At 40.7% G+C, this 25595-nt stretch overlaps 1 protein-coding gene across 1 annotated transcript in view; it reads left to right on the forward strand.

Annotated features, from left to right (window-relative positions):
- Nucleotides 1–23420, forward strand: part of mapta (microtubule-associated protein tau a) — a 37677-nt gene extending 14257 nt beyond the window's left edge. Inside the window, exons 3-14 of the mRNA XM_069665126.1 lie at nucleotides 1283–1357; nucleotides 1998–2060; nucleotides 4128–4151; nucleotides 6650–6684; nucleotides 8023–8157; nucleotides 8502–8553; nucleotides 8680–8718; nucleotides 8944–9200; nucleotides 11249–11341; nucleotides 15298–15379; nucleotides 15907–16013; nucleotides 19692–23420. Of these exons, the coding sequence (XP_069521227.1) occupies nucleotides 1283–1357; nucleotides 1998–2060; nucleotides 4128–4151; nucleotides 6650–6684; nucleotides 8023–8157; nucleotides 8502–8553; nucleotides 8680–8718; nucleotides 8944–9200; nucleotides 11249–11341; nucleotides 15298–15379; nucleotides 15907–16013; nucleotides 19692–19889 (1160 nt within the window). The 3' untranslated portion in view covers nucleotides 19890–23420. The remainder of the gene's footprint in view (nucleotides 1–1282; nucleotides 1358–1997; nucleotides 2061–4127; nucleotides 4152–6649; nucleotides 6685–8022; nucleotides 8158–8501; nucleotides 8554–8679; nucleotides 8719–8943; nucleotides 9201–11248; nucleotides 11342–15297; nucleotides 15380–15906; nucleotides 16014–19691) is intronic.
- Nucleotides 23421–25595: the final 2175 nt, after the last annotated feature.

Genomic DNA, 25595 nt, shown 5'->3' on the forward strand with positions numbered 1-25595 from the left:
AGCCAGCGGTTAGCGATAAAGGACTTCCAGCCAAGACTTCCTTTTCCGCGTGGCTGCATTGTTTACAGTCGGACAGATAACTGGAGAAGCCAGAAAGGAGTTGGAGTTGAGATATGACGTCTAAGAACGGATTGCTTGCTGTACTTGCATGCAGATGTCTGATTATAGATGGGAGCTGTGGCTGTGTTACAGTGGATTAATGCTGCGTTCAGTCAACCTCGAGTTTTTCCGACCTCCAACTCGAAAAATTGCTCTGGAACGCCATTCAAAGTCGGAGTTCCTACTTGTGAACTCGGAGCAGATTCATCTACCCTGGCTTCACGAGAATCAGATTTCTGACGTCACACAACAACGGAGAGGGAAAACGTTCATGGTAAACTATCAACTGGAAAGCAATGTAATTTATATTTGGCTGCATTTAATTGAATAACAATTACTATCATACAGTAACACATGTTCTGCATGAAAATGTTTCTAAGAAACGTGGCCAATGTGACAAGGTCGCTGGTTACTTTAAATCATCTCTGAAAGTTTTCTTCTCTCCACAAATGTTATTCTGGAAAACATTAAAAATGCAAAAGAAAAAGTTAAATTGGCCGAAGAAACTTTAGTTTGTCATGGTCGGCCATTTTTTTATTTACTTTTGCCGTCGTACACCCCGAGTTTGGAAGTCGGAATTTACTACTGGGAAGTTTTCGAGTTCCCAGTTGTCTGGAACGCAGCATAAGTCCCGCCCCTTTTGTTATCCACATGAACTGTTTTTCCTGCATGCAACCAAAGCCTGCTACGTGATTGGTCGGACTACAAATGCACAAATGGAAACAAAAACACTTCCGAAACCAAAATCCGATTCTAAGTTTGTATGCAGAGTTTGTAAATAGAGATGAGCCAGTGTTTGACGTTGATATAGCCTCGGGGAGAAACAGCCATTTTTTATGGACTTCTGGTGCAGCCAGCGGCGTTTAGAGACGACGACTGCAACCAGAATGTTACATTTTTCCCCAGCTAAATGAAATAAACATGTTTAACGTTGCTTATAATGCAGATATTTAGAAAATATATATATTGTCATGTCTCAATTTGTTCTCATCCTCCAGTCATCAAATCTCTTCAGGTTTTAAAGGTTTGTTCTTTTAAATGTTCACTGTTAAACTGTTGCCAAGGTTTTAACCATTTTAATTCTATTTCACAGCTCACATAAACATGACGTGCTTGACTTTAGCTTCTGGCTTCGGTCACCAAACGCATCAAGCTTGACCTCCAGTTTACCTTTGATTCACAGAGAACGAAGCAGCTCTCAGTGAGAACGGGCTGAAATCTGGGTCTGAACTCTCTCAGCCAGAGAGCAGCCAACCTGGTACGCTGCCTGCACTCCTCATGTCACGAAGCTAAAACACCAAAGACTTAAGCCACTTCTTTAATTTGTGTGCACTCTTTCCTTTCAGCGGTATAATCTAACGAACATTTATCTTAATTTGTTGATTTTCTTCTACCTAATAGTTGTTATTCTTTTCAGCCTTCCAAATCCTTCCCACGTATTCTTTATTAATAGCCTCCTGGTGAAAGCTAGGCACATGCACTGCAGCTGTGTAGTCACTAACATAGTAAAATAAGAGCCTATTCTCCCGTGAACATGCAGAATCAGCACTAACATGGAAAATAAAGCGTCTGTGTGCCGGTAAGAGTTAGCCACAGTAGCTCCACTCTCGTCTGGGTCGAGCACGCTTTGATCATAAACACTGAGACTGACAGCTGGTCCAGAGCAGTGGAGAGGAGTGTCATCGGTTTGAAAAGCCTCCTTGATCTGTTCAACAGCTCCAGAGTGTGTGAACATGAGAAATACCACAGCTGACCCGTAGCCGCTCACACCAGGTCAGGGGATGTTGTTTCAGAGCTGATTCAGCCGAGTAAACGGGAGTAAACGTGTCAGATTAGGGTTAGACTTAAGGTTCAGTGATATCTGTTTCCTGCCTGACTGACGTGCATTTATCCCACAGCAGAGACGTCTGCAGTGAAAGGAGGTGTTGAAGCCGCCTCATGTGGAGACGAGGGGCAGCTTGGTATGCCTCCGGACTTTCAGCTCGCCTTTTCTTTTCAGCTGCTTGTGCATTCAGTTGTTTTTCCCAGCATCTGTAAAAGACTAGTTTGACATGCTGGGAAACATTTGCTTTCTTGCAGAGCGACGGGAAGATCAATACCACTCAAGTGTCTGTTACTAAAATATGAAGCCTCAAACCAGCAGCTGGTTAGATTAGCCTCGGATGAAGACTGGAAACAAGGGGAAACAGCTTATCTCCATCCAAAGCCACCAAAATCTGCTTACCAGAACCTCTAAAGCCGCGTATCCACCAAAGACTTTCAGCATGGTCCCATTAAACCTTAAATCTGCACTCCCCCTGCAGACAGTACCATTAAATCATAGGTGGGGTTGATACCAGATAGTAATAAATACATGAACCATGTCAGAATGTAGTGCAGTGTTTAGAGTCTTTTGCAACTGATTGGATACTGTATTTAAAAATGGCAGATTTGAGTCCTTTGTCATATAAGAAGGGACAATTCAGTTAACTTTGAGTCTCTGGTCAGGCTGCTATGTGCCTCAATAATTATGCTTATTATTATTATTATAATAAGCAGGTCTAGACCAGACTTTTACTAATATTTACAGAGGCAGAGAGGCAAGAACTTGGCAACAGCTGCTGCTTTTAACCGGCAGAAACCTTGAGAAGAACTGGACTCACAGATGCACAGCCGTCTGCCTCAACTGAGAGCTGTATAAAAACAAACAGACATGGAATTGAGTTGTTTCTTATGACACCAACCATAACTGTTGCCAATGTTAACATGAAAATAATATAATAATAATAATAGTAGTTCTAATAAGCAACAAAGTTGATTGAACTCAACTGGACGGCTTGGTGAAGCAGTGAAGAACGCACCCTCGAGCTGAAACAATCAAATGTTTTTGTTTTGCTTAAAACCCAAAACGATTCAGTTAGTTTTAATGTAAGACAAAGAGGAGCATCAAATTCTCACATGTCCATATGTTGAAACATTTTTCTTGTATTTCTGTTTGAAAGTGATCCTCTACTTTGGATTTTAATGATGATATCAGCTGGACTTCTCTGCAGTGGACAGACTGATGAGGTCTTTATCTCGGCACAGAGGCAAAGACCGTTTGCTTTAATCAGAAGAGAAACATTTGGACTCCAGAGTAGTCTTATCTTCATGTTGTGTGTTCCTAACCAGCTAGCTAACGGTAGCTACAGGAAACTTCAATATCAATATTGAATAATAAACATGATGTATTTTGTTTTTTCTAATCTCAATAAAAACTGAAGTATAAATTAACCAATCATGAATTCAGGGAGGTTATTCTGCTAACCGTTTCCTCCTGCTTCTAGCCTTTGTGCTAAGCTAAGTGGCTGCTGGTCATACCTTCATGTTGAACCTTAAGATACGAGAGTGGTATCCATCTTGTTGTTAAACTCTAGTGTAAGAGTGTACGTGTATATTTCCCATTATGTTGAACCTTTAAGTTCGATGATCTAATCTGCTTGTGTTGATTTGAAATAAGCCGACTGTCTTTTTCTTTCAGCAGCTTTCTTGGAAATGGGTGGGAGTTTGGATTTCTGTTGCTTCTTCTCTTCTTTTCATGCTTGGCTCTGATGTTTTATACTCCTCCGATTCAGAACAGAAACATGATCATAAACAGACTCAAACATTTTATACAAAAACATGGTTACATCCTGGCTATTTTTGAGAGGCCAAACCGCAGGAGGATTTCAGACTCCTGTGATGTGTTTAACAGATGCCCCGCTCCATGAACGCCAGAATAATGTTAAAAACAGCTGAGCAGTACCACACGCAGCACCAGCTAAGGTGTGGTACTGCTGCACATGACAGACCGATCAAACATGCGGCCGCTCTGTGTGTTTATGTTTTTGAGCGATATATTTAACAGACATGTGCTCTGGGCTTTCTGCATTAACTGAAGACGTGCTGTATGCGGGCTTTGAATGGATTTCTTTGCAGTGAGTGAGAGTATTAATCAGTCATGAATGACAGAAAGTCATTACTGGTCGTGCTCTAATGTCTTTTCCATCTGTCTCTTCATGTCCGACCAGCAGCAGGAGGAGCAGCTCCAACAGGTAGGCGCTTTTATTCTCATTGATCGCACTTAGACTGTTTTTATTTACCGCAGGAGGCAGATATGAAGACAGTAATGACTTTAGGTGGAGCCCAGAGGGGAAGCAGCTGTTCAGCTTTTCATAAATGCCATACATGGACCCATTTGTCATATGTTACTGCTGCTGTATTGCACAGTCTGGAGGGTACCACCTGAATAATTATAGACTCTGCAGAACTTAAGTGTAAAAGTTTTTTTTTTTGATTGATTCATAATATTTGCAATTAAATAACTTAATAAACTAAAATTTTAAGAAATCGTTGCCATTAATAACTTAATTTCCTCATTTTATCTTAAATAATGAGTTAATATTACATTTTTTTAATAGTATCACAACATTTTGAAACATCTAAAGCCAAATTATTTGGATTTTTGGCCATTTGGGGAACGAAACAAGCTGTAAAAACATTAAAACTCATAAAAAATTCAAAATTATTTACTTTATTCATGTAGCTCTTTTTTTCACGCATTTTTATTGCATAGAAGTTGATTTTGTGAATGCATTTCTGCTGCTACACAGGGACGATGGTAGCTGTGAGAGAACTGAAACAGTAAAGACAGTAAACACAATACACTATGAATTATGGGTTAGAAATGTACGTAAACACTCAAGTAAATACAAAACGGCACATTGAAAGTTTGTGATTCAATTTCATAGCTCAGCTCTCCATTCTTAATTCAAAGGCAAAATGAGTTAGAAAATTATAAATTGGCAATTTTAATGACAGTTTATGTGCTGAGTCAGCCCATGCTCCTTTTAATTGTACAATAAAACGCCTGTATATTATATATTTTCAATATCAATTTATTAAACCAGACTTTATTATTATTATTCCAGACTACACATACTTTGTATCATATTTAAGGAACTCTGTATCATATTTTAATCACTTTATTTACAATAAAAAAACATTTTATTGGTGGTTTTCACTGGAATGCATCATCTGTCGTCTGTCAGCCCAGTGTGATGCATTACCGTCCATCTTCATCTCATCTTATGTTCATGTGATCTTTTTCCACCACTGGTCACGTCTCAGTTTTGCATCTTCACTTTGTGTAGCTCTCTCAGTGTTTTGGGTGTTCTACAGTAATCTTTATTTTCCTCATGGACATCAGTTTCCCAGTGTTCTTCACTTCTTTCATTATTTTATGGTTTCAATGGGGAGATGGAAAACAAGTGCTGTGATTGTCATCATTAATCTGCTTTCCAAACAAATTAGCAAAGCCTGGTTCTGGAGTCGGCAGTGAGTTTGCGTTTGCGGGCGCTGGATCACAGCCTGCTGTAGACGGAGCCGCCGGGGAGGGCGTTGACTTCTTGGGAGCTTCCTGCCCTCTGGACCCAGGAACCGAGGTGGCGGGGAAGAGGCTGAGTGACTCTTTATGGGCCTCTGAAGACCTCAGCGGCGGGGCAGAGATTAGACCGGACATAATGGCCAGCAGGGGGAGCCCTGAGCGGACTGGAGCAGTGGATTCCCACAGGGCGATCAGCCTCGACGCCTCCGAGTGTCTGAGTGAAATGAGCAATCTGTCCGGGATGTCTTTAATGCGCAGCTCGGCTTTGGAAGACCTGACATCCATCGGAGATAAAGGAGGGCAGCTCGTCTCGGAGCAAACTAAAGATGGAGCGACTGCACACAGAGCAGCTTTAAAGTCCTGCAGTGACGCTGAAAGCAAAAACATGAGCCCAGAAACACTTAACCCCCCTCGCACCCAAAGTCTGTCTCACTCCATCTTTGATTCTCCCTCAGAAGATCTTCACCCAGAACAAAACAGTAGGAACATTTCCGACATGGATAGCCTTTTTACCAAACCGCCGCCTTGCACGCCAGCTGAAAACAGCAGCAGTGACTCATCATCACATAGAGGCAGCTATTCAAAGCCTGACATTTCTAATGACTCAGACATGAGGAGCGATGTGGCTCAGACCACCGGTACCGCTGAGCTGCAGAAAACTCCCCCCCAGAGCTCTCCAGCCAGAAAGTCTCTGGTGCCGGTCGCTATTTTCAAAGGTCTGTTTGCTGTCATGTTCACCAGTTCAGAACCAGCCCTCCTCAGTTAACTCCTTCCACTTGTTTCTTTTACAACGCAGCTTTCTTTGCAGCACTCTCCCTCAGAGTTCTTTTCTATGGACGTTAACTTTGACCCGAGGAGAAGCTTGCCGTCCTCCCTCCCCACTTTAGCTTTTTGTTTCATCTCTCCATCAAAGCTCACTCTGCTGGTTATGCAGCCCCGAAAAAAACAAACACTTTTTGTTTTCCACGAGCACTTTGTGTCACGATGCATGCTGCATAACCCCACATCACCGAGATTTCATTTCTTTGCTGTGAGAATGTGTTCAAGCACACACATGGAAAAAAAGGATTCATTTATCTCACTTGAGTGGATAAAAAGGATAAATTATAGATGTTAAATTCCAAAAATGGGGTCAATCTAAATTCTGCTTCTGTCTTCTGTCTGCAGCTCAAGCAAAGATGGATAACGGCTCTGCGGATAAGGTACGTGAATGAGAACATTCAAGGAGTGACATCATCTCTCTCATTAAAGGGATCCTTCTGGTTTAAAACAACTTGGAACCCTTTTTGGAAGCTTTGTACAGATTTTCTATCAGTTCTTAAACTAATGATCTGGGAGCTGGTTGACAGATTAAATGGTACAACCAATCAGAGCAACAACTGGATATCTTCTTCCTGATGTCCGCAGGCTGCACTGAAAGCCCCCAGAGGCTTGATTGTCTTTATCTGATATCCGATAGCTTCCAGGATTGCGAAACATGTGACATAGCGGTAGGATGCTAGGCTAGGAAGCTAGTTCAAACATTCAAAGTATAAGGCTTCTAGTTCAACATAATATACAGATGATTGGCAGGACCTAATCTACTGTCCGGTTTCCCATGTCCTCGGCAGCCATGTTGGTTTACGAAGATGCCTCAACGGTTCGTAGGCCCACCCCATTATAGACAAATGGTTGTGATTGGCCCGACTTTCATCAGGTCTCATAGAAATCTGAACTGGAGGGGAAAAAAGACACGTCGGCCAAAGGAAATAAAACAAGAGCTTGAAGATTTGTCTGACTGTCAGGCTTTGATTAGACAGGTTGTAAATAAATTGTTAGTAAGAGACCAATGGTGAGTTATTACCCAAACTGAAATAAACATATTTTATAATTGACTAACATCCATGTTCAACTTTGACCAAGAGAACTTTCCGTCATTATGCAACGAGGGATTGTTCTGCTCATTTCAAGTTGTTCCTCTTAATAAAGTGGTTTAGATAATCTGGTAAAACCTTCTCCTCACACCTCCACCTCCCGAGGGATTAAAGAGCGATTATAGAGCTTTGGTCCCTCAAAAGAGCTGCTGGAAATTACACTGATGAGAGCGGTCGACTAAAACAGTGAAGCAGCAGGCCAGGAAACCAAAACAAGGAGCTTAAAGATGCTTAAAAACGGACTTTAGAGACGAAGGGAGCTGCAGATTGGGCTGACAGTTTGCTGTGTGTAATACTGACCCTTGACTGAAGGCCAAAGCCACAGCGGCAAGATTTAAAGAACACTCATATGTGTCGTTTAGGAAGAACATATTTTGTCATATTTTTTGTTGCCCCGATGTGCTCCCAGATTTCAGCGTTTACTTTGGAGATTGCAAATTTTACAGCTGCTTAAAGTGATTAGAAGACCATGAAAATCAGGTCCAAGTTGTAATAAACCAGAATAATCCTTCAACATTACATTCATGAAAATCAACCTTTCATTTCCATCATTTTTCATTCCTCTGTTTTCTGTTCATTGTCATTAGAACTTTGTTTCTTTCACCATTTTCCCTCCTCATGAAAAAGACTCAAACTGCCACCACTCCAACCTCTTCCCTTAAAAGACCCTCCATACCCACCAAGGGCAGCAAAATACCCGCGTCAGCCCGCAACGGCCCCAGCTCCATCCCCATTAAAGCCAGCAGCACAGGGCAGCCCGGAGTAAGTACAGGTCTGAATGCAGCTTAGAGGTTAGACCTGCGCTGAGGGCAGGATGGAGGGATGCAGAATATCAGCTAAGTTCAGTGAGTTTGAATGCACCCAGATCTGCAGTGATTTAGGCTAACATCATCGCTAACCAAAGCCTCATCATCACTGAGTACAGTCTGACACTCGAGCAGATCAGAATGAAATGTGCAAGCTTTGTGATTCTGCATCCAAACGTGTTCTGATTACTGACCTGCCTCGGAGTGAATGCACGTAGATTTGAAGCAGCTGAAGCTCTGAGAGCTGAAAGTCTCTGATGGAAACTCAAGTATTTCGTTGTTGTTGTTTTTGATTTGCAGAGTGGTGCCAAGTCTCAAACTCCTGGAGCCAAAACTTCTGCAAGACCTGGAGGTATGACCTGAGCACTTCACACTTCATTTTTTAATCTGATCTTAAACATTTACTTTTGATTTCTGTCTTTCTATAAGTCGTAGGATTTAAGATTACTTATGATGTGTCATATTTTTTGTGATACAGCTAGTGCCAAGAAACCTCCCACTCCAAAAAATGAAAAAGGTAAAAAACAAGAAAAAGCAAAAGCACGAATCATTAGCGATCACTTTAAGCCTCCGTGCCTAAGTCTGATCCGGTTAATCCTGGATCGAACTTGGGCCGCTTTCAGCCAGCACAGCTCCCAGTTTGTTTTTATGATTTATGATCATTTCTGCATTAATTTCCTTTCATCCACGACGTTGACTTGCTTCAAACTTCTGACCCTGTGGCTTATCTTGATTGCTTAAGATGCCAAGAGTGGACAGAGCAGCCCTGGTACTCCTAAATCTCCCACTAGCCAAGCGCTCTCTGCGAAGGCAGCAGCCGAGGCCAACAAGGTGAAGAAGGTGGCGGTGGTACGTTCTACACCCAAATCCCCAGGCTCGCTGAAGGGCCGCCCCCCGGCTCCGCTGGCTGCAGCAGCAGGACCCATGCCCGACCTGAAGAACGTCAGGTCCAAGATCGGCTCCACTGAGAACATCAAACACCAGCCCGGAGGTGGAAAGGTACTTGTAACAGCGTACACCTCACACTGCTCACAGTCCAAACGTACGGTGTTGTTTGCAGAGTGGAGGTTTAGAGCCAGGTAACATTTCTGCAGACGGAGCTGCTTTGGAGGCAGAATCAATCATATCGGTATAAACCTCACCTGTCCATCCTGATAAAAGGTGCATGGCAATAAATGCATACCTATTTAGAAAGGTCTAAAATAAAATTAAAAATAAATTTAAAGGTCCAAAAACAATTTGAAAGATTTGCAATGTGACGTTTAACTTTTTAAATCCTGCCCTGTTTACAATAAACTTTACATCTTTATGTTACGCCTCTGCAGCTCCTTAGTTTGGAGCACCTTTATTTGCATCTACTAGAACATGTTTAACAAAACGTGCACTCACTCATTAAAATATTGCACCATACTTGTAGTGGTCTCCACAGAGCGCCTCTCATTCAAAACACTATGGGTTATTAGTATTAGTGAAAGAAGATGTCAGAGACACACGCGGTCAGACTAAGATCAGCAGAAAGAAGACAAAGTGTTACCCAAACTGTCCCATTGAAAACATCCAACACAGTTTACAGGCAGACTTCCTGTTCAGCTTTGATTGACTGTAACTTTAGCTTCCCTGTTCAGCATTTAAGGAACATATCCAACATTTTGGGTCTTCTCCCAAATAAAGTGTAAAATGAAGTTTGGATAATCTGGATGAAATGTCAGCTACTTGCAGATCGGTTAAAAAACAGCTTGAGATTTATGTCTTAAGTCCAAATTGGTGAATAAATCTGATCCGCCTGCAGCCTGAACAAAGGCCAGAACAGAGAACAGGGAAACATTCCTCTGCCCACTGAGACTCCATCAACCAATCGTTCTGTTTCTGCTTTCGGAGCGCCGATGTCTCTGAGGAGTGTTTTTGGAACTGAGACTCCAATCTGTGTTTTAGTGCTGTCCCCACATTGTGTACATGTTGTCCATATGCTGTGTGTGTTTGTGTGTGTGTCTTTTGCGTTTGATGAGTGTGTACGTGTGTGAGGCCCATTTTAGCATTCAGAGCTCTGCACGTCTTTGTTCTAATTTTGTACCGGCTGCAGTCACGTGTCTGATGTTTCTCTGCTGAATTTTAGAGGATGTTAAGTTGTGATATTTATGGAGCAAAATAAATCATTTAAACGGTGATCAAACAAACAGGAGAGAGGATGAAACTCACAGGACACATGGTTTTATATTCCCCCTCCCCTCTCCTCCTCTGTGACACCTCCACCTGCATGCGGTGACACACAACGCCACGAGTGAGCGGCTGTTTCTTCACAGCTCGTGTCACACCATCGTCTTCTTGCGCTCAACATCTAAAAGCTGACGTTTTCATTTTTCCAGGTTCAAATCCTTGATCAGAAGTTGGACTATAGTAGTGTCCAGTCTAAGTGTGGCTCCAAAGGCAATGTGAAACATGTACCCGGTGGCGGCAATGTGAGTAACTGAGGGATGAACTCAACACCAGACTCTTGAGTATCTCTGCAGTTATGATCATCAAAAAACAACTTTTGGTAAAAAACTAAGTGCTCTCTTACTTGTGCTCTCCATGTTCAAACACACGACCAGAAGATGGACTTACAATGGAAACTGTGCAGACACAACCTGCTCAAAAGATACTAATAAGACACGGAAATATTTTTACTTTACATTCTAGTTGTTGCACTAAAATCTCAACTTATATGAAACCAAAAGACCACTGCTTTGAGGCATTAAAGCTGGCATCTGTAACATTTTATTAGTTATTAAAATGAGCCAGTGCTCGAGAAGTGTCATATGTCTGCATGATATTTGTATTTTAAAAGGCACTACATTCGTAAAAATACCCCCTACAGATTGCTTTGGTTTGCAGTGGTTGAATCAAACAGCTGTGTGAAGTTATGGATGGCAGCTTAAATGAAAAGAGTCCACTTTAGTCTAATTCTCATCCCTTCATCATCTTAATTCATCCTCTTGAGCTGCTCCTCTCTGCAGCTTTTCCTTCTTTAAAGTTCTGATTATCGTTCTGCTTCTTCTCGCACTGTGCAGGTCCAAATCCTGGACAAGAAGCTGGACCTGGCTAACGTGCAGTCTCGCTGTGGCTCTAAAGACAACCTCAAGCACACGCCTGGTGGAGGAAAGGTGAGGAATCTGGACAAAAACTCATCTGCAAATATTTTACTGAAGATGAAGTCTAGAAATCTGAGCCTTCTCTGAGCTAGCGAACACGATCCTTCTGCTGCAAGTAGAGGAAATGTTCACTATTTAAAAACTGGATTATTTACTGCACAAATACATTCTAAGCTTAATCCAAAAGGCAACTGGACTTGGTTGAAGTCTTCAATACTTGGTTGAAGTGTTCAGCTGCCTTTTGGATTAAGCTTAGAATTACCATGACCTGGATGACTGAGAACCTTCACAGACATTAAATGAGGTACAAACATCGAGTGGTGGAAGTAGCTGAGAGCAGTAGTACTTCACTTGAATATTTCAAAACACATCAAACTAAGCTGAGCTCTGCCTCAGCTTAAGATAAGACTATTTTTAATTATGTTTTAGAGTTTGTTATTTCCTGGAAAACAAAAAAACCCATCATTTTGCGTGCAATGGAAGAAATCTCAAATTCAAGTCACCCTCATGACGCACAGGTCCTACTAGCTAGCAGTTATGGGTCGTCAATGTGTCCGCCATTGACTGTATGTAAAGACGGACGACGCAAAAGTGAAGCCAAAATTCCCCCTGGAGCGGGTGCTGCCATCTTGTCCACCTGTATCCAGAGCGTGTGCAGTAGAGATCGGCTGGTGGAGCCGCAGTATCGATGTCCTGCCCCTTCCTCTACCCGACACACACCTTTACCTTGTGTCCTTGGCGTGTTGGAGCCCTCAGTTGTCCTTGGCGTGTTGGAGCCCTCAGGTGTCCTTGGCGTGTTGGAGCCCTCAGGTGTCCTTGGCGTGTTGGAGCCCTCAGGTGGGCTCAGTCTGCAGCAGAACAGCTTCTTGTGTCGGTCTGAAGCAGATATTCACGCTGATGGAAAGTTCAATGACTGTAGTGTTAGTGTTAGTTACGTCTCCTCTCGCCTCTCCTCCTCTACTCTGCTACTCGGGAACAGAACGCTGCAGGAGCCCCATTTGTCCACAGAGCTGTCAATCATGAGGTCACACCCCCTTTTTATAGCATCAAATAACAAATTAAAAGTGTCAGAAAAATGAACACTTGGACATAAATCAGCATGATAAGAACTAACTATAATGACAGAAACCATGTTTGAGAAAAATGTATTTGACGTGTATTTTGATTTTATAGTTTGACTCATGTCCCATCTGTTAACATGGAGGAGGCGGGCTTTATGAGTTGTACTGCAGCCAGTCAGCAGGGGGCGACAGAGAGGGTTTGGCTTCACTTTTGGGGATCTGTAACGTCATCCATCTTTTTACACAGTCTATGATGAACGGCTTCATGGAAACTTTTAGTAAAACTTTGACTCGGTGGTATTTCAACGTGCTTCCTCCACGACTGCAAACTTCTTCTTCTTTGGTATTTTTTCTTATAACAACAAGGCTGAGTTCTGTAGTGTCTCTCAGTGGTTCTCTTACCTCTGCACTTTTCCAGGTTAAAATACTTGATCAGAAGGTGGACTATAGTAATGTGCATTCTAAATGTGGCTCCAAAGACAATATGAAACATGTACCCGGAGGTGGCAATGTGAGTAACTACGGGATCTTCTCATCTCTGCAGTTACGATCATAACACAAATCCTTGTTAAGACCAATCAAAGTACTTCCCCTTCTCTTTGATCAGCCGTGTTCCCTGGTTAGACCTCTCTCAGCTCCCGCAAAGATCTCATTTCCTCCCCAGCAAAAGGGCCTCATTCACAGCCTCGGCTGCTGTTTCTGCCTCCAGGATAACCGTCTTTCTTTCCTCACATATCAACTTTCCAGGTACAAATTCTTGATAAGAAGTTGGACTTAAGCAGTGTGCAGTCCCGCTGCGGCTCCAAAGATAATATAAAACATGTACCCGGTGGTGGCAATGTGAGTAGATTTGGGATTTGGCCTGTGAAAAGCTGCAGGTTTGCAGCTGCTGCCAAAATCCTTCTTCTTGTTGCTTTTACTGAATGCATCTTCACAAAGGAGCAGGATGTCAGAGTGCACGAACCTCCCGTCTGTGTGAAACCCCTCTGACCTGGACCCCCCCACACAGACCTGATAACACCTCCTATTAACAGTTTTATCATTAAACTTATACACAGCCATGAGCATTTCATACTGACCACTAGAAACCAAACTGTAGAAACACTTAACGGCAGTAGTTTCCTTTCTGCTCGAACTGAATCTTTTAATTAGTTCTCATTAACTGGAGTCTTTGTTGGTGTGCAGTCATGGTGTAGTGCTCGCAGTGCCTCTGCTCTCACAGCTAACACTGTTATTATGTATTATGCAATGCTCATGGTGTAATGTAAGCTTGATGTTGAATCTGTGCTTGTTGGTTTGACCGTGATTAAGATTTTGACCCCCAAAACTGGCCCCTAAACAACAATGATGGAGGCCCGTTTTCACCAAGGTGACGAACACAAGATCCTGTGATCAATCTCATCGACAAACTTTCCCAATAAAATCTTAAATGTTAAAATAATGACTTGGTATCTCAAAACAATGAGTTAAAATCTCAAAATAAAAATTACAATGATTTAATATCTTAAATTATGATTATGAAATATTTTTAAATAATGACTTACAATCTCAAAATAATGGGTAAGCATTAGAAAATAAAGACAAAGCATCTCAAATCAATGAGTTAAAATCTTGAAAAAATGTGTATTATAAAGATTTCCTATCCTACATAATGCGTAAATATCTCTAAATAATAGTGAAGTATCTCAAAATAATTACAGACTTTCCGAAAACAAAGACATAGCATCTCAAATGAATGGCAACTTATTCCAACATATTGAGAAATCTCCACATTAACACTTACTTGTCACAAAATAGTGATAAAGTATATCAACAGAACACATTTTTCAGGGTAATGTCAAAGTATCTAAAAAAAAAAAGGAGTTTTAAAATAACAAATGACTTGATGAGTATCTTAAAATAGTGACATATCCTCTCAACAGTCTCAAAAAATGACCTTAATAAGTCATAAAATAACGACTTAGTGTCTTGAAATATGATGATTTTGTGTCGTATTTTATTGCCAAAACTTCTTCAAATGATCTCGAAATAAGGACTCTAACTGATGGTACATTTGCATAGTGTTGCAATAAAAGAAAATTTATGTAAATGTATGTATTTTAGTGTTTTAAATCACGTAATATTAAAACCTCTCCACTTATCTCTAAACTTTAGAGAGAAAGCTAGAAAAGCAGGAGTTCTGGTTTATTCATGAGATACCGTTTCATTACTGAGAATCTTTTTCTATCACACTGGCAGAATTGGGCCTCCATACGACATGCATGAATCCTGTGTGTGTTTTTGACTCAAACTGATCCGTGCCTCAAGTTGCAAGATCAGATCATTTATAAAACAGATAATCCATTTTTAACAATCTGTAAATCTCTCATGGTGAGGAGAACTAATAGTGTCATAAAACAGTGAGGAGAGGAGTCCTCACAGAAACAATACGTCTCTGTCCTCGGCCTCTCCACCAAACACTGCCTGTTGTCCTGAGCGCTGAGATGACCTCAGCCCAGAGACTGAGCGCTTTGTGTTCCAGCGGCCATGACAGGAGAGCCTGAGATGAGCTCATGGTGACGACTTTTATCTTCAACCAACATGAGCGTGTCAGAGAATGCAGAATATGATCAATTTAACAATAGACTAAACTTTTTTTAACATCAAACTGGATCATTTTTCTGCATTTATTTAGCTAATTAAGGTTGCAACGGTCACGGACGGCATCACGAGACTTTAATATCTAATCCAGTTTGTCTTTATGTGTAAGATTTGATCAATCTGTGTTCCTTCCTTCCTTCGTGTAACAGTCGTAGAGACTAACAGGCCAGTTTCTAGGATCAGATCCTCTGTAGCTGCATGCAAACCGAGTTTACAGGAAAGCGTTATTCTGATTTCTTTCTGTACTCTGTTTTGTCGCATTCTCAGGTTCAAATTGTGCACAAAAAGATCGATCTGACCAACGTTCAATCTAAATGTGGATCGAAAGACAACATCCGTCATAAGCCAGGTATGTGTTTTGTTAGATCTCAAAAGACCAAAAACATGCATACAGGCCTGCTGGACATCAAAATACGTTTGGCAAGAGAAATGATAAAAATATTATTCTGAACTACATTATTTTTCCAGGATGTTTTAAACAAGTTTGGTAAAATTACTTGCAAAACTAGCTTTCAATGACAATCTTCATTACAGACCATGCACTCGTGGACAGAAGCTATATGCATGTACTCCACAAGTACAATTGTAAAAAGCACTTGGATATTTCTTAGACACCTACATTGTGCACGACAGTTGGACTTGTTGTACTTGTAACATATTTTGCAGCCTGAATTAATAGTTAATTTTCAGGTGAAGACTTTGCACAAAAAAAGTATAACATTATAAAATAAAAAAGCAGTTTAGTTGTGGCTACTTGTCCTGACTGAGACGTATTAAGTTGTTAGCGCTTTCACCAAAGGGACGTTTACTTACTGAACTCAACTGCAATAACTAACAGCGAAAGAGGTGAGTAATGGTGCCATGTTCTGTTTTCAGGTGGCGGTAATATCGAGATCAAAAACGAGAAGCTGGAGTTTAAAGTCCAGTCTAAGATCGGCTCTCTTGACAACATTGGCCACGTTCCCGGAGGAGGACTGAGAAAGGTAAAAACATCACAACCAAACCGCACTGCTTCTTACTCCTGCCTGTTATCATCCTCCACTTCTGCTGCCAAAGCTTTTATATGCACAGCTGGGGAGCTGTTCGTCTGTTTTCTTTAGATAAACGGTTTTCAGTCATCGTGACGACCTGCAGACTCATAGTACCTTGACCCCAGCAGGAACAGCAGTTCCTTTAGACAGCTGTACATCTCATTTTCTGCCTTTGAGGGTTTTAGTGGGTGAAACACAGTCAGCAGCACGGCCAGTTTCACACCTCACAAGCAGCAACAACTCGCCATCTTTACAGAAACATCCAAAACAAATACAAGACTTCAGTGATGTTTTCAGAGGCTGAATTTCCACTTAAATGTTGTTTTTAGTGCCAACACACACCTGTGCAGATGAGAATATCTCTGAACAGTTTCCTCTCACTGGCCAGCTCTAAGATATAACAAATCAAAGACAAAAACGGATATGAGAGGAGCCAATCAAAATCTTTCACAAGGAGCTACAAGTGGTTTGCACTGTTTTGACCTGAGTGTTGCATGTCAGGCCACACAGGCTTCCCTTTCTTATCACCCTGTGTTCACATACTATTTTATTATTGCACTAGGTACTGCAGCTGCCCTAAACATATGTACTTTGCATGCAGGAAGGACACAATACAAACAAACTACTTAATCACCATGAACTTTGACCCTCGGGCTCATGCATCCATCACAGTCTGCAGTGCGAAATTTGAATAAAAAGGCAATGTGAGGAATCTTCTGCTGCACAAGTGACTGTGGGTCAGCATGAGCCGAATAGCATTCTTCAAAGGACCTACTTTAAAGGCTAAATATGTCCGGATCTTGTAGTCCGACATGCTGAATATTTTTTCGGCATATGACATACATGTACAAGGGCTTTTTCTGGTGTCGTATGCAAGCAAGTATGAACATTGGAATGGAGCCTTTGATAGGACTGCAGGCAAGACTCAGGGCTGAAATAAGAAAAGATTTAAAGCTAAATATAACGTATGTATGGAAATAACAACTTCCTCCACCAAAAATGTAACTTTTGTTGTACGTTTACAATTAATATTCTTACGAAAGGACTCGAGAATTGAGCATAAATCAGACAGAAGATAGTAAAGGACAGTGATGGGAAAAATAAGGAAGATATGGATCTTTGTAATAAAAGTGGAAGACAGTGTAATTTATCCTCATTTCTTTTCCTGTTTGTTGTATAACTTTTTAAAGTAGTTTGACCAATTCCATCATAATTTGTTATTTGCTGGATAATAAATGTAAATAAACGCAGAAAATATAATTATCTATTTAGCTGGGGGTTCAGAAATGTCCCCTCTACTTCAGAAACCGAGCCTGCATCTTCTGCACCGAACTACATTTACAAACGACAGCATATTACGAGCTGCAGCTTCATTTTAAAGAGTCCGCTTTTATAGACTTAAGAGATTCATGCATGTGAAATTTAACAAAGAGGCATTGAAAAGGCTGGCAGACATTTTATTGCCCACATCACACCACATGATCTAAGTCAAATCATCATATTACTACTGAGTTCTACACAAAAATGGTCATTTTTAGAGCCAATATTAACCTGCATAATATCCCTCCTTCCTTATTTTGCATTAGCGCTTATCTCCCTCTTTTGTTGCCATCTTTTCCATCCAGCTGATTTTATGTTCATCATGATTTATTGATTCTTCTGTTTCTTGCCATTAAGTTTTTCCATATGTTCTGTTGCGTTTTGATTTCTGTTGATGCCATCACGTGTATTTTTGTTGCATGCCTTGTCATTTCCCTTGCTGGGGCTCCTCTGTAGAAGGAGAAGGGGAAGGAAGCGGAGGGCAGTTCCTCAGACAGCCCCTCCATCCCCTCCCCCGCTGTCACCCCCCCTCAGTCACCTCAGACTGTCCCCTCAGCACCCATCACACCCATCCTGACGAACCCCCTCATAAAGATTGAGGAGTCCTGTAAGTACTCACGAGCTGTGTGTTGTTTTAAGCTTCAAACGGCTGCAAAAACGTTTAGTTTGTTGTTGACCATTACCGTTTTTAGATGCAGAGTTTTATTTACAGGTTTCATGCATTAGCAGAGTCACGGAATTGTTTTGAGGGAGTTATGGGGGGGCTGGATTGTTCGTAGCAGGTGCTTATAATATACGACGATTAGCACGGGTATAGAATTGAAAAGCACTATTAGTCCCATACGTTACTAATAAACAAAACAAACGTAGACTATTTTAATAGTACTCGACAATAACAACCACAATCTAACTCATAGTCACCACAAAAGCATTTGTGGATTTACAAAACATTTAAGCAGCGCACAAACACGACTGTAGCACTGCCAAAGTTCAATATTATAATGTAGATTCCTCTAACGTTACTATAGAAACAACACGGCTCCTGCTAGCTAACAGCTGCGTGCTAGCTGTCGCTAACGTTAGCCCGAGTTACACAGTACATAATCGGGTAGCTTACTTTCTGCTAACGGCGCTAACTCACCGTATTAATGCTCGGTCGGGCGGTCCTCTTCTTCGCCGTCCTCCTGATTTTCCTCCCATGTTTGGCATCGTGACGTCGTGGTATTAGCCAAGATTAGCCGTCTCTGATCGTGGCGACCGACGCCATATATTCTCCCTCGTTTACTTAACAGAACTAAAGTAACAGTGGTCCATTTTTAGCTGATTACCACATGAACTTATACTTCACCGAAATGATTCGTCACTTGTAGTACCTACCAGACTAAAAACTGTTAGATTTAAGTATTGATTGTGGTTTAGGTGTCCAACACATTAAAACCAGACTTGCAACGATTCAAACTAACAAGTTCAACGGTTAACGTCACTGACGTTACAAACGGTCACGTATATGTACGCAAGGTCCTAAGGTAAGTAACGTTACCTACCGTTCTTATGTACATAAAAATATGATTATATTTCAATATATAGATATAAGCTAGATCAATGTCTCCTTGTGTTTGTAGTATAATCGTTTTTATTCCGTAGATATTTTATCAAAGAGTTACAAGAGAGAGCTTTCAACATCAATTAAATACTTAATTTCTAGCCGGAACCGGAAATATGAAAAAAAACGACCCATCTTACGCTCTAAAATGTTTTTTAATTTACAAGGCCAGTAATGAAAGGTATAACATCTGCTTGTGCCTTTCTGTCATTCTGATTAGTTGTACGCCATCTTGTCAAATTTCAATGTCTAAATTTCAATTTTAGTCAATGTCTAAAAATATTGAACCCTAAAAATGGCCTCCAGCATTCCTTAAGAAATTAATTCAAGAAATTAATTAAGTAAACCTGAGATTTAAATATTGTAATATTATTAATATAATATTGTTTTTCATTTAAGCAGTCTCTTTAGCATTAACCCATACACATCATATTTTATATTTTCACTGATATTTGAGTTGGGGTTTTTCTTGTATTTCTCTTATTAGTTCTGTATATTTGGAGCTATCTGGTTGTATAATTTCTTTCGAGATTAATAAAGTTCTATCTTATCTAATTTTATTTATGGTGGAGTCACCCCTTTTAAAATCCAGTGCATCATTCAGCCCATGTGTGATTATACTTTCCTCCACTGGAGGGCGCCTTACAAACATGTCAGACAGGTACTTCCTGCTCTGAATGTGACCCTCTCCTGTGATCTGACCGCAGATTGAGAGCCACAAACTGAGCTTCCGCGAGACAGCCAAGGCCCGCACTGACCACGGCGCTGAGATCGTCTCTTTGGAAGACTCCCCCCACCAGCTCAGCACCGTGTCCTCCTCCGGCAGCATCAACATGGCTGACTCCCCGCAGCTCTCCACGCTGGCCGACCAGGTGTCCGCCTCCCTGGCCAAACAAGGCTTGTGAATGCACCCGCCCTTCCTCCTTCTCCACCTCCACCTCCACCACACGACCACGTTAGAGGAGTTGTGATGCCTTCCTCATTATGTTCACAGGACTTTTTTAGCTACCCATCACTGTTTATCCTTCACTAACCTTTGAAACTGTTCTTAAGAGAAAAAACAGGTTAACACGTAGGCCAACATGTGTTTGATTTCTCTCTGTGGTCTTTATTTCCTCTTTCTACCTTTTGTAAGTCTCCCTTTAAGAGTCAAAGCACCCCAGCAGAGCAAAATTCTCCCTGTGGATCCGACAAATTCTCCTCTACATATCCCGGTGAATCATGCAACACTTCCTGTCACATCGACTGTGAACCCTGTAGGAAGTTTCCCCTCGATGGGTGTCCACTTTCCTTTGGTTTTCTTTTTTAAAATAAAACTAGAACTTGTGAAATGGAGGGAAAGCAGACTGTTAGGTGCCAGTTTGTGCTAAAGCAGAAGAAGGAACAGTAACAGGGTAACGTGAGGGGGAGCGAGAGGAAAACTGTTTCAAGAAAAGTAGCAAATTTTTTTGTCAAGGCAGAAAAAAAATGCGTTCAGACCTCGCTGCTGTCTTTGCTTCGTGTAGTCCCGACATGTGCTGCACCCGTAGGTGCAACCTGGATTTAAAAAATAACAGATCGGCTAGAGTAGAAACTTTGGTTTGTGTTGGGCACAGTTTTATAATCGTACTCTGTGGATATATGACATGTATTTGATATGAAGAAAACATTTGTATTGTGCCTGCTACTGTCAGTGTTATTTTCTTTTCTTCTTTTGTTACTGCTCTATTGTAAATGCGCTTCAGCTTGACGTACGAGGAGGAAAACTAACCTTTAAAGTGTAACTTTTATGGCCAAACTATGACAAGGAAGCTCATCACTGATTACAGTATTTAAACTGCTATATGCACATTAAAGGTAGGTAGGATGACGTTTATCCAAATATTAAACGACAGTTCTTAAAGCGAGACTACGTAACTTCTGCTAAACAAAGGCCTCTACTGAGATTATGCTAAATGCTAAGCTAACATTGCCTGAATCCCGACCTTTAAAAGACATGACATAGTTACTTGATAAAGGGTTTACCTCAATTAAAAAGTTATCTATCCAATGATCACATGATGACTTATGTTTGGCCAATCAGAGCCAGGGGCGGGACTAATGCTGTTGTCATGTTGGGGTACTTTAGCCCTGTGGAAACATAGCAGAATGTTTATTTGAACAGAAACGTTGGTGCATTAAAAACCCTGCTCTGTATGCTGTGTTTGTAAGTGCACTGCTTTTTTAATACAACAGGGTTTAAATGCACATCACTGCTGACTGGATAAAGCCTCTGACACAAACACCAAACAAGATCAAACGTACCTCACAGACTGTTTCACACCTTAATGGGGAAACATGTCATTCCACACGGGTACCTGTTTGTCAGAGGATTAATAACGTTAGTTTATAGAGATGACACGACTTTTTAATATCGCCTAACTTCTTTCTTTTTTCTTACTTTGCTCATAAAACTCCTGTAAATTGTTAGCATGGCTACACATCACGGCGTTAGTTTCAGGAGGATACGTCTTGTGTTGATCGGAGTCGAGGAAATGTATGAAAAAAATAACAGGTTGACAACTCTGTCTGATATCAGGCAAAAGCTACTTTTTATCATGAGCTAAAATGCTAAGCTAATCTACAGTAGCCCAAGTGTAGAGGAGTCCCAGTGATGATATATTGACCTAACATTATGCTAGCTAGCAGAAGCTAACATTAGCTTACACCAGACAAAGTAAGGCTGCGTTTTACTGCTTTTTAAGAGTGTGTTTATCTTCGCTCGAACAGTTACATAGTCTCACTTTAAAGGCTGAAAAAAATAGTATTTTAAAAGTCACTCAACCCGAATGAGAACGACTGAAGTGAGAAACTGATGGATGATGGGTGGATGAAGTTGAGACGAGGGATTTTGACATGTGGGAAGAGAAAGAAGAGAAACTGTGCAGCATCATCAGATAAATATTACATCTATACCTGAGCTTTGAACAGGTAGAAACACAGCATGATGTCAGCTGGTTGCTTTTATATTTAAGGTTAAAATATAAACACTACATGGCCTGAAGTATGTGGACGCCTGTACTCTAAACCAAAACAACAGTTTTCTAGTTTCAAACTCTCCACCAGACTCACCAGAGCTTCAGCGAGGCTCAGCTCTGATGCTTGCTGATTTTAAAGGTCTGGCAAACAGTCCCGTTTGTACTGCAGGTGTTGGACGGGTTTAGGCCGGTCAAGTTTAATCCAAACCCGTTTTGGCTTGTAGAAAACGTATTATCCTTTGAATCCTTTTCAGAAGCCAGAAAAGGTAAATTTATCCATTAATTCACAACAAAATGCGAAGATTCAATCAATAAATTGATTCATTTTATTTCTATAGCACCAAATCATAACAAAGGTTGTCTCAGGACACTTTACAGACAGAGCAGATCCACACATTATTAAGATACAGAATCCAGTTTTACTGTGTTTTTCTGCTCTTCTGTGCTCATTTACACATGACCCCAACAATCAGGTTCATTTTGATTTGTTAAGGAAATCTCCACCCAGAAATAAATGGAAGCAACCTGAGGAGAAGGAAATGATGAGGGATCCCTCTCCGAGGACGCACTGACAGGAAATATGCCTCAGGAATATAATGACATGTTCCTGTAGAGTAGATTAGATCATTGGAGCTGAGAGGCCTCGTCTGAACAACTTCAACCTAAAACAAAGGTGCAGCAGGTGTGCACGGCCGTCCACATACTTTTATCCATGTTCTGTGTTTCATATTGAGGAATGTGGATTGAATATGAACACTGATGGGGAACGTAACGAGGGAATATTATTTAGTTATTTGATGGATGAACTGAATGCAACCAGCTGCAGAATTAGAAACAATCTGCCTCCAGGTGCTCCAAACGTCCTCATGCAGATCTATACTCCTGATGATTCATCTCTAACACTCTCATTATAAAGTGAAAGAACGTCTGCATGCTCCTCATGTGAGAGCTCGTCTGCTTGTTGCCTCCCCTTCATGGAGCGACCTCTCTTCTGTATATCCTGTTTCTATATGCGCCCTGACCTGGAGGATATACTGACCCTGTCCCCGCCGTGTGTGTCCAGATTAAACCTTATAAACCACAGTTTAAGTTAAAGATCAGACACGTTAGGACTTTAAGGGTGTGCTCGCAACATTATCTGCATGCTACGTTCTTATTTCAGACAGACACAGGATGAAGATGCGTGTGTGCGCGTGTGTGTGAGGGTCTGGGAGTGGATCCCACTGCAGCAGGTGTGCGGTACAGTTGGTGTCCCTCTCTGTCGCGGGACGTTTCTGCAGTAACAAAACTCATCACTCTTTCTTTCTGTTCTGTTTCTTCTGACGCTGTACAGTCGTGGAAATGTGATTGTTCTCGTTATTGTGCATTTTATCAATAACTGGTTTATGATGATTCTCGTTGCTGTATATGTGTATTTGAAAATAAATGCTATGAAGTCACTGTTGTTGTCGTCGTCTCAGTTTAACTCATAATGCACCAAATTCAGATTTAAAGCTGCAGCACAGAAAATCTATTTCTTCTTTTTCTACCACGTTACAGATATAAATAAAAGAGCTGTCTTTGCTATGATAACAGTATTAAGACCAAACAAGTCATTGATAAAGTAAATAAACCACTGTGGCGTGTTTCTGTATGCCACACTACATGATATTGATGCATCTATTGATCATGTATAGGTCATTTCATCCCTTCAAAAATGGCTAAAAAGCTAAATACTCTTCTGCTTGGATTTAAATCACATTAAACTGACGTGAGACATTTTAAAGATATCACACTGGACAATTTCAAACATGTTCTGATATTTTAGACTAGATGATTAATAAATCATTAAAATAATTACATATGCTAACCTGATGCTAACGTACATGATACCGATACAAATACCTTTTATCTACTGATATTTTAGCAGTTGAAACATAGCTAAAAAAAACCTAAACACTGCTTTTCTCTGATTAATATCTAAAAAAATCGTGATTTAACTGAATATATTGTATATATATGTTTATTGAGACATTTAAGACATGTACACTCTGCACAAAGGGGGCGGAGCCGCCTCTCTTAAGGAGGCTCAGATCTCCAGACATGTGCAGTAAGATGCTGCAGGTGTTTATCAGTGTGTGCAGGCAGGTGTTCTGTTTCATGCTGCAGTCTGCTGGGGAGGCAGTATGAGACACAAGGATGCAAGGGGACTGGACAAACTGGTGAGAAAAGCTGGCTCTGTGACTGGAGCCAGGTTGGACCCACTGGGGGACGTGGTGGAGAGATGCACACTGAAGAAGGCTGAGGCTGCTCTAAACAACACGGATCATCCACCTCATAACACCTGGATGGACCGAAGAAACAACGGTTTGCGCTGCAGGACGGATAGATAGAGAAGATCTTTTGTTCCCACAGCCGTCAGACTTTTTCCTTCTTCAGTAAACGGTGATGAGATGCCAGACAAGTGCACTTCCCTTTGGGGATCAATAAAGTTATTGTTATTGTTATTTAGACATTTGTTCTGATATTTTAGACCAAATCATAACAGACAGACTTTCCTGTTAAAAAATTCCATTACAGCATGTTTACATATGCTAACATACATGATATTGATACCTTATATTTATTGATCATTTCAAGGTCAAATGGCAGAAGAACTGAACATGTTTGTTTTTACACATTTTTAAAAAATATCACATTGAACATTTTTCATTGTTTTTCCTGAGATTTTTTTTTTGAACAAATCATGATAAAAATAATAGATGCAGCCAAATCACACACGATGACTTTTCCCTTTAAAATAATCCACTATGGCATGTTTACGTGTGCCAGTTTACATACTGATACAAATACGTTAATATATTGATACTTTGAAGGTAATTTCTCTAAAAATAACAGCTAAACACGGCTTTTCTCTTTTTATATCATTTTAAACTGATTTGTGTTTTTTGTTGACATGAGACATTAAAAGCTTCACGTTGGATATTTTTCAGTGTTCTGATGTTTCATGGACCAAATCATTGATATCAATTAAAACAATAGATGCAGCCCTCATGCACTTGACAATTCAATAATTTGCCCTCAAAGATTCCACCATGGCATGTTTACGTATACGTCAAAGTAGTGACACATCTGTTGGTCGTTTTAGCATCTTTGTTCCATCCCTTTAAAATAAAGCCAAACACTGTTTTAATATGACTGACATCACATTCAACTGAATATATTTGGGCTTCAGATGGAAGACATTTTAAAGACGTCTCTCAGTCTCTTAAATACGTCCTTTTTTTCCATTTTAAATCATAAACTGAAAAAGTTGAGGTTTCGTACTGAAGAAAAAAAGGATTTAAAGACATCACGTTTGACTTCGAGAAACTGGGACGGAAACTTTTCACTATTTCAGCTGTTTTATGGACCAAACTATTAATTTAGGATAAAAATAATCTTAATTTAATTGTACAGTTATAATGAGCCTTAGAACTGAAGCAGAACACATGTAAACAATACAAATAATTGTTACATTGACATTCATGTTTTATACCTTCTTTGTCATATGGAGTTCTCTTTAATCCGACAGTTTGTTTCTGTCAGTTAGCCGTTTCATGCCTCATGTTCAGTTACTTCTGAAAGAACAAACTC

This window comes from Semicossyphus pulcher, unplaced genomic scaffold (assembly GCF_022749685.1).
Source record: "Semicossyphus pulcher isolate SPU_LCO1_2020_fin unplaced genomic scaffold, fSemPul1.0.p SCAF_16, whole genome shotgun sequence".
Taxonomy (NCBI): Eukaryota; Metazoa; Chordata; class Actinopteri; order Labriformes; family Labridae; genus Semicossyphus; species Semicossyphus pulcher.